The following is a 10,173-nucleotide window of genomic DNA, read 5'->3' on the forward strand; positions in this document are numbered from 1 at the left end:
TTTCCGCCTTGCACAGCATGCAATGTTGAATGTTGCACACCACAGACGCTGCAGGCAGCAGCAGCACCCGCGAACTCTTGGAACGAGAACTGGAGGTTGCCAGAATTCGGTCTATGGAAAAATCCCAAAATACATCATCGAAAATAGCTGATTTACACTCTCGGCTCGGATATGCGACGCGTTGTGCTCTTGTAGATCTGCGATTAAAACAATCTTGAAAAGTGACAAATGTGCATGTGGAACAGTGGAATATTGCAACCACCAATATTTTCAAAATTCAATCAACTTTACAGAAAAAGTAAGCCCACAAGTCGCTTATAATAAGCGGACATGGCATCCCTGGTTGCAACAACCAACCAACAACGTGCATGCAAATACCACCACCTACTGTACTGGAGTAATCCTACTACTACTTCACATATTGCATAATGCATAACAATAGGCAAATATAATTATTTGTAACTTTATATTATTGAATACAAATTTGACCAATCTGGATGGTATGTTAATAGGCTACAATATAACTTATAGTTTATACCCTGTCCCTGTTGTATTTGGTCTCCCTGCTCTTCTATTGATACATAAAATCATGTTACAGGTTTAGTTTGACACAAATCTGTACCTGAATGTCAACATGTATTTCTCTCCAGAGCAGGCAAGCTCTTAGCTCAGTAGAAATGTCAGAACTTGCATAGGAGCCGCGCTAGGCTATGAGCTAAAGGCCAAAGTTTGAGCATCACTGATTTAGAAGATATTTGTATAGAATCTGTCTCAGGTCTTAATTGTTAACTGTTCTATTCCAACACTTTAAGTAAGCGTAAAGGTGGGTGATTTATGCTTACTTAGGCCCCAGTGTCGTATCAGGCCTACTGTCACAAAATGGTGTAAAAGCAAAAAAGAATGCTTAACATTAACATTATATGTATGTATTATTAGGTTTTTATGTATAAAGTATCTCCCTTTTGCGTGGTCATCTGTATTTGAAAAGCTGACAGACTTTGTGACCTGACTATTTCAGACGTTGGTCGTGGTGTTGTGTGAATTCATCCATTTCACTGACACAAATGGCTTGATGAATTTTTATTGTTCTTTTTCAGCAATTATCCATGCACCACATCTACAACATTATATTCCACCAAGCTGCAGTGACATAGAATTATGTAATATTGTTTGTTAAACATTCTGTTCCTTATTTTTTATCTGTATACAAGGGAACCCTTACAACCAAAATGACCCAGAAAACCTTTACACCATGAACATCAATAGAATCTGAAAAATAATGATCAAATATGGAAGGACTACTGACACACACACATGGTAACAAAAAAACCCAATAGATTTAGGATTAGTGTGACTAACACTTAATTCTTCTCCAATAATGACCATCCCTTGAAGTAACATCTTACAGCAGTACTAGAATAGCAAGCACCCATGCTGTGCGACGCAGACCCTGAGAGCAAAGCAAAGTCGAACAGGTGTAACGGAAAGATGTTTGCAGCAACAGAAAGCAAAAGAGTGACTCATCCGATAGTCACAGCAGGGAGTGAAGTCCCGGCCAAGTGAGATCTTTGAGAGGTTTAAGGCCTCAAGGTAATGACTTATAGTATGTATGTGGTGATGGCTATTGTTAAACGTTGCAGACTGGGTTTTTAATCTGTGAGGTACAGTAGGCCTTTTAATAGTAATTGTTTGAGTTTAGAATGAGAAATCCGGACAATGTGGAGCAGAGGTATACGCATCTTCAGAGCAGTGACACACATCAAAGTGCGAGCTAAGCTACATGTAGCACAGACAGTTGCAGTGAGTCTTAAGCCTGGTTCATACTCAAGTAGCATGACGTTGTGTTTTCACTGCGCGACACTGGCACTCACTCTAGTATAAATCAGACTTTAATTAAACAAAGAGAATGCACAGTGTCAGTACAGTATATCTTCCACCCTGCACATAAAGATACAGGGCATTCAAAAAACCCTACCCAGTCGTTGTTGATCTCCCCCAACCCCTGATTGATATTTTGTATTCTAATGGAATGTTATTCCTCTCCTCTACCCTTGCTTCGGTTCCAATAGATCAAAGGACGAGCAGCAGAGAAACTCAAGCTATAGACAATGTTTTAAGGATTAACAGCAGGATTATAATATCAGTGGTCAATAGATTTTCTCCAGTCTTCAGGATGATAGCATATCTATTATCTACAGTAGTACAACTGGTTAGCCGGATTTGAATATAGGTCATGGTAAGGTGGTTCAGTAGACCTCAATGTCAATGGAACAGCAGGTCTGTGGTGGCAATGACCACAAATCAACCACCAGAAACACTGACAAAAACAGTCAGAGAGAAATTCCCAGACATAGTTTAGCTACACAGCCACAACTACAGCCTAAAACAGACGCCCCATTTCAGTGTGCGTATCCGTATATGGTATAAACAGGAAATGTATCTAGTCGCCAACTAAAGATGCTACACAGAAACCACCGTTTGCCACTAGACAAAATGCTACCCTATACCCCACCCAAAGACACAGTTCATATCATCAGGTTCCAACACATCGAGACAGATCTATATACAGAGTGTTACATAGGCGGAGATGAGAGTGAAAGCTTTACACTTAAGAGAGCATCACTATAAATGTGTGTGTGTGTGTGTGTGTGTGTGTGTGTGTGTGTGTGTGTGTGTGTGTGTGTGTGTGTGTGTGTGTGTGTGTGTGTGTGTGTGTGTGTTTGTGTGCGTGTGCGTGTGTGTGTGTGTGTGTGTGTTTGTGTCTCTCCAGGGTATTGCGCAAACGTGTGAGTAATATAGATGAAGAACCAGACGTTCAGCAGCAGTTCTGTCCTTCTTTCAAATTGCTTGGAGGGGTAGAGACAGAAGGGCAGATCGTGATGGTCTCTCACCCTCCATTTCCCTGCACTCAACCTAAAAGTCCCAGCAACGCTGTGATCCTGGAGGGAGAGGAGATGACGGATGAGAAAAAGAAATGCAGTACAAGGATAATTAATAGCTTATTGATATCAGGCAGAAATGTATCTCCGTATTTCAACTTTTAGTGTTTTTAACGCCCTACTTGATCGAAACATGGCTCGAAGTAACGTGTTTTGATCTTGTCGATCTGCTACTTTTGCTATTTTTGAATTTGAATCCTGAAAAGTAACCGCTTTGGACATGTAGGATGTTTGCACCCGACAGAGATGATATGCAATAAAAACATACTGTCTGTGAAAACATCAACATCATCCTGTCCTGTTTTGAGTCGAGACTTTGTTTAAAGGCCACTCGTCGTGTTCTCAATATTAACAAATTTCCTTTTTCTAGTGTTTGGTATTATATAACAGTTTGTTGCAAACTCTTATTGTGATTTGCTGAGAGGCATTGCAATTAGTGCCAATATCTCGACAACAAGCACTCCGAATGTCACCTTGTTTACCGTACCTCTACCTAGCAACGGCCGCCGCCAGCTGTATGTATATGGCTATAGTATTGATAATTAAACTGTGGTATAATCACAATAATACACTCAAGGTTGTGCTATACCATGATATTGGGTTAGGGTAGGGTAGGGTATCTATGTGTGTGTGTGTTCCTCTACCTGGCTACTGGACGTCCAGTTTGCCAGGACTGATGCTGTGGATGAGCTGAGAGGATTCGGAGGCGGCGGCATTGCAGGCCTGTATCAGCAGGTTCTTGTTGAGGTCCCCCAGCTTGGGGTACGGAGGCATTTCCTCACCCTGCCCTGGGCCCCGCCCCTGGGCAGCAAGGTCCAGCAAGTGCTCCAGGGTGCGGGCGTTGCTCATGTCGGCCTCTATTCCCTCAATGACCGGCGAGAAGTCCTGAGCGCTGGCTTGCTCGTCCCTGGATACCGGGCTGCATGGAGACACAAACCTGTGTTTACACTCCAATGCTTAAGCATTACATAAAGTAAATTGCCGGCGTAGGCAAGAGGGGGTGGGGGGTGAACGGTCGTTCACACATCATGCTCCTTACTGCCACGTGACTGTTCTCGCTAGAGATTAATGTTTCCGGTGCAGTATGTACAGTACTCACTGTACTCACATACATACTCACGCAGCGGCAAGAGGTGTCATAAGCATTTGAGACTAGGCTTTTGGGGATGATAAAATATGTAGGATTAACATAAACAATAAATATACATCTGCAGTCATCCATCCGCACGCACGCACGCACGCACACACACACACACACACACACACACACACACACACACACATAAATAGTGATAGTAGTACAGATATCCCACCTGACATCCATGGACTGTACTCCGTCAGAGAGTTCGTCCATACATCTCTTAGTCTCCAGGGGTCCCAGTGAGATGACGGGGGGCTCGGCAGGAATCAAGGCCTCCTCCTCTAAAACCACGTCAGCTTCGCTCCTCACCTCAGGCACTGGAGGAACACACAGGGTTGTACCAAAGATGGAAAGATCTACAAGCTTGTACATTTGCTTATTCTTTTTAACATAAATCTTCTCTTCTGAGGGTCCCTGGCACAAAATACTTTTCCGCAGCCAAATACATATAATTGTGGGGGACCTTGACATGAAAAAGTTGGGGGACCTTGACATGAAAAAGTTTGAGAACCACTGTTGTAGACCTTTGGTAAAACGTCATGCTCTTTCTGACCATGGGAGGGAGCTGCAGTCCAGCTTTACAAGACACTGCTGAGTCACACTGCAGCCACAGAGAACCCATCATAAAGAAACAGCTATTTTCCTTGAATTTGACAGAGTCAACAGTCTGCCTAGACTACACTGCAGCTGACTCACATCACATCACATCACATGTGTGTGTGCGACTGTGCGAGCATGCGTGTGCGTAAGGTATTGAGGATATATACAGTAATATGTACACCTCACAGTACCTGCAGCAGGAGAAGGCATGTCTACTTCACTCTTCCGTGTCCTCTTCATAATCTCCTCAATTCTCTGCAGGGTTGGGTGAGACACGAGAAAACAGCACAAACAAAACAAACATATTAGAAAGGCAGTGTTTTGAGGTACTTTTCCTTCTACTAGACTATCTCAAGAGGCAAATATTGTACCTTTTACTCCACTACAATTAATTGAAAACTTTAGTTACTATTTACTTTGTAGATGTTTTCTTTTTTCTATTTCTGCACAAGACTGGACGAAAATGTAATGAAAGATCACGTTGCATGGACAGGTTTCTTAGTCTGTCTGTCTCTCTCTCTTTCCTTTGTCCTTGGCCTGAAAAACTCCTGCTGTATACTATAGTATAATAGTACTGTAAATATAGATATACAGTAGATAGCAGACAGTTGGATCGGATGAAATATAGCCTTTCCTAGTCCAAAAACGAATTAATCCCACAAGAAAAAAAAGAAAGAAAAGAAAAGCCAAAACCGTATGGTCCGGTGGATTAAATATGTCCTGTGTCCATGCATGTCCATATATTTGCTTTCCAAATCCAATGCAGGGCAGGGAATTAATCACCCCAGTAATCAATAGGGACGGAGTTTTAATATAGCATTTGGTCGTGTGATGAACTGCAGAGACCCGCCTGTTAAAATTAACTCTACAAGCTCATCGCGGTTGTATAACTTGATCTGTGCAGGCTATGATGACGTATTTCGATATTTCCTGTTGCCTTATATGCTGTGGAATGGGTGTGGATGTTCCATCAAACCAGGCAACACCAGGCGAATCGCTTGGGAAAGAGGCGGAAAAGGTACACCGGGCGATCCGCACAAATTAAGTGATTACACCACCTTTACACCACCTTCGCTGAATAACACGGGAGCTAATCGCAGCTTGATCGGACGGATAAATACGATATCATTACGCATCTCCTTTACACCTGTGCGTACATTTTCGTTGTGAATGAGGACCTATGAGTGTATTGTGTGTGTGTGTGTGTGTGTACCTTCTTCCTCTGTAGTCTCTCCTGTTCCTCCTGTATGTGCAGTAGCTCTCGTTCCTGCCTCTTTCTCTCTGCCTCCCGCTGAGCACGCAGAAAAGCCTCCTCTCTCTGAAAAGCAGTGTATTTGATTCAATCGTTACGAGAGAGTTATGATATTGCTGATCACTCTTTTCATGGGTTCGCTACTGGCTGGTGCCCCCGAAGTGAGCGTAGCTGACACCCGGTGTGGTGTATCAGCAACAGCCTGATTAAATGGTTACTGAAGATAGGCCAACATTTGCACTAACAAGCTAAACTATACTCGGATAAACACAATATCGTTCCTGTCAAGTGACAATGCATCTGGACTTGTAAGAGAGGTTACCATACAGATAGTAAAAGATACAAACACAAACACAGTAGTAATTGAAGTTAGTACACAGTACACAGAGTGTGTTGAATAATTTATTTCAAAATACTGCTGTTAAGGTGGTTGCACACCGGCCGCGTTTTTCGGAAAACCGAACACACAGAAACGCCGCTTAAAAATCCGAATTCACACCCGGTGTGTGGAGACCTTTAGTCTATAAAGCTTTAAGGCCAAAATACATTTCTGTGCGATATTATGAACCATTTCAGATCTAGTCTCAGGTCATCCCTAAAACCAAAAATAAACGTGGGGAAGTAGAATTTATGCACCATGCACATACAGTATCTTATTTATTTTAAATCACAACTAAAGACCTTTCTGTTTGCCACTGCCTTTGATTGTGTTCTTTTTCTTTTTGTTTTGTTATTTTTACTTAATTAGTTTTATTGCATCCTAGTGGCATTTTATAATTCTGTTTTCTTTGCTTGATGTTTTTTGTAAAGCACATTGAATTGAGTTATTGTTGAAATGAAACAAATAAAATTGCCTTGCCTTGCCTTACACATATGAAATCTCTGTTGGGTGGAAACCTCATATATGAAAAACTGATACTTTTCAGGATTCAAATAAAAATAATGGCAAAAGTCAAAGTCAAAGTCAAGCTCAAAACGCATTCATTCGTGCCGCGTTTTGAGCTTGCAGATCTGCTACTTTTGAAAACTTTGTGTGATGCTGTAGTATGATTAAGTAGATGGAGATAAGAGATTTCTGCCTGACAGCAACGATATGAAGACTGAATCAAATTCACGTCTACACTTGATTAGGCCTGTAACAATTATTACATAATCGCAATAATTTGAGATAATCGCAATTCAATTTGCATAATCGTCAATCGTATCCATGTTGAAAAATGTCAAAAATAGCAGAAATAGCAGATATTTTTTTGTTCATAAAAAATTATTAAATGTGTCAGTGATTTCTTTGTATAGTTGTCATATCTGCCCTGTGCAATTTGTGATTACGAAGGCTAAAAAGCATACAGAAATACAAAGTATTAATGTTCCAATGTTCCAGTGAAACACTGACCTCTCTGTCCAGCTGGTCCTGCATGTCCTTCCATCGTTGCTCCTTCTGTCTCCGCTCCTCCTCCTCCCTGGTCCTCCTCTCCTCCTCGCGCCTCACCTTGTCCTCCTCTGCTTGTAGTGCGGCTCTCTCTTGGCGCTCTCGCTCCTCTTCCTGTCTCCTCTGCTCCTCCTCGGCCCTCAGTCTTTATGGAGGAGGCGGAGAGAGAGAGACGCAAGCAGCGAATGAGACGCAACAATGCGATGCGACACATTGTGAGCTTTTGGATCTGCTATTTTCAAAAGACTTAAGTATACATTTTGAAGACTTGAAATGGGACATCCTGTGTAATGAGTCCGCTTACTTTTGGTACATTTTGATTTGTAATTCTACATTAAAGTATTGACACTTATACCAAAGTAACAAATGTGAGTGCTCTTTCCACCAGTGCGCACACACACACACACACACACACACACACACACACACCTCTCTTCCTCCTGCCGTTGTCTCTCCTCCTGCTCCTTCTGCACCCTGGCGAAACGGCGCCTTTCGGCCAGCAGTCTGGACGCCTCCTCTGCGTCCGTTGTTCCGCCGAAACTCCTGCCTCCCGTAGGTGTGCCTGGAGACTCTGTGGGTCATTCAATTAATGACCTGACGTTAGGACAAGCGAACTGGTAGACAAACAGAAATGTTTGTTCTTTTATATTGCTCTGTTTTTCTTTAACATGCTATTTATATATATTAAAAATCCCATATACTTGGCTGCCATATAAAGCTTCAAAAGCCATGCACGAGGGGATAGCACCACAAAAAAGGACAAAAAACCCCCACCATTACTGCATCAAAAGCAACCAACCAGGTCAAACGTTGGTCAAATTGTCCAATTAAATAAGAAAGAAGCCATATTCTTTTTTAAATGGCCTATCTGCAAGCTCACAAGACCTCACCTTTGTAGATCTGTTATTTTCTGTTGAACCGAGTCAAACAAAATGTTATGCCTTTACTCTTACAATTCCAAGTGCTTGTCAGGGTGCGGGGTCCCCAGCTCCAATATGATTATTTTTGGGTGTTGCGGTTTGAAAAGGTTGAGAACTACTAGTGTACACATGTTCTGTTCAGTAGACACTTGAACAGAAAGGTCCTCAGACAGGCAGAGCTAGAGACCGGCATCAAGAGACATATTGCATAGCACAGTCTATCAAAGTATACGATACATAGATATAACAGCACATACTGTATATAGATTAAATGTAGACCAGAAAGAGAAAGAGAGAGAGAGAGAGAGAGAGATATGTTCTATCCCACAGGGTAGTTCAAATTACACTGCCTCTTCTCTCTGTCTCTCACTTTCACTCTGATTCACTCTCTCTCTCTCTCTCTCTCTTCAAGGACAGAATATCATTCTGAGGCAGCGGGTTCTGAAGTGCAAACATTGTCATAATTCAGCTCATTGGCCTCTCTGAGATTAAACGGTGATGCCAGTGCTTACAGTAAGTGCTCCGTCAAATGGGCTCTATGTACACATTTTACTCTTTATGTGACCACTGCACTCTGACTGTAGGTGCGCTACCCGTTCAAAACACACACGCACGCACGCACACGCACACACACACACACACACACACACACACACACACACACACACACACACACACACACACACACACACACACACACACACACACACACACACACACACACACACACACACACACACACACACACACACACACACACACACACACACACACACACACACACACACACACACACACACACAGAAGCATTCACAGCTTGCTGCCTCACCTGCAGCCAGTTCTCTACTGGTGGACTTGGGGATCTTCTTCTCTGACGTTTCCGACTTGGAGATCTTCCTCTCCAGGCTCGCGTGACCTTTGCCCTCGACGTGGCCCCTGTCATCGGTGCCGGGGGTGGAGGCCCGCTGTCGGAGAGGGGAGGGAGGGTACTGTCCCGGGGAGCACGGAGACTGTGGTCGGTTCTTGGCCGACCTCACCCTGGAGACCACGACGTTAAGACAGTAAAACGCTCCGCAGAAGCTACTGTACAGCTACTGTGTTCAAGTCAAGACTATAGAGTTTAGTCAGTCAGTCACAAAAACGGTGAGAAATGGGATTCCAAACGGACCCAAAGCAATGAGAAATAATTACGTTGGGAGCTCTTCAAATGCAGCAAATATTGTATTAGCGCTTTTTAAAGTACTGCAGTATGTTACTGTCAGATTTGACATCCCCATTGGCCAATACCCAATTATGTCATGACTTGATGCCATTCCCATTAACCTATTGCCTGTTGCCTACAGGGAAATGGAGCCACTTATTGGAGAGGGTTGACAGCTGCCCAGCTGTGACCACATGGAACGTATTTCATAGGTTCTGGAGTTGTTTCCATATGCTATGGCTCTCTTTTATCCTAACCATCATCTCCTTCTGGCTCCCACAGATACTGGTAAACCCAGACTCTCCCCTTATGTGTGCGGTTCTGACCCCTTAGGCTCTGCTCGTCTCCCTTCCTCACTCCGATTCTTCCTCGTAGCCATCTTATTCCTTTTATTTGACCTTGAAATTGCACTACTCCTCCCCCTGCCACGAGGAGACTGTGAGCCACCACTGTACTTTGACTCCTTATTCTTGGCCTAGTTTATGAATGAACGCAAGACGGCCTTGAAAGAAGATTTTAAACTTTTTATAAAGTGATTGAAAGCATAAAGAATTTATGACAATGTTTACTAAGGTAAAGTCGTGTCAAAGGCCATAATGAGAACTGCCGCATTTTAATGACTTCCTTATTGGCTTCATATCCAGTACCGGATGCTTGCCACCTGGTGCTTATTGATAAGTTATTAATGACA

At 42.9% G+C, this 10,173-nt stretch overlaps 1 protein-coding gene across 1 annotated transcript in view; it reads right to left on the reverse strand.

Moving 5' to 3' along the window:
- Positions 1–2,806: 2,806 nt before the first annotated feature.
- Positions 2,807–10,173, reverse strand: part of map7d2b (MAP7 domain containing 2b) — a 17,871-nt gene continuing 10,504 nt past the window's right edge. The window contains 8 exon segments of the mRNA XM_080794028.1: positions 2,807–2,939; positions 3,584–3,858; positions 4,253–4,397; positions 4,872–4,935; positions 5,894–5,998; positions 7,326–7,506; positions 7,791–7,932; positions 9,111–9,319. Of these exon segments, the coding sequence (XP_080650154.1) occupies positions 3,588–3,858; positions 4,253–4,397; positions 4,872–4,935; positions 5,894–5,998; positions 7,326–7,506; positions 7,791–7,932; positions 9,111–9,319 (1,117 nt within the window). The 3' untranslated portion in view covers positions 2,807–2,939; positions 3,584–3,587.

Source organism: Protomyctophum bolini, assembly GCF_963924005.1.
Source record: "Protomyctophum bolini genome assembly, chromosome: 21".
NCBI lineage: Eukaryota > Metazoa > Chordata > Actinopteri > Myctophiformes > Myctophidae > Protomyctophum > Protomyctophum bolini.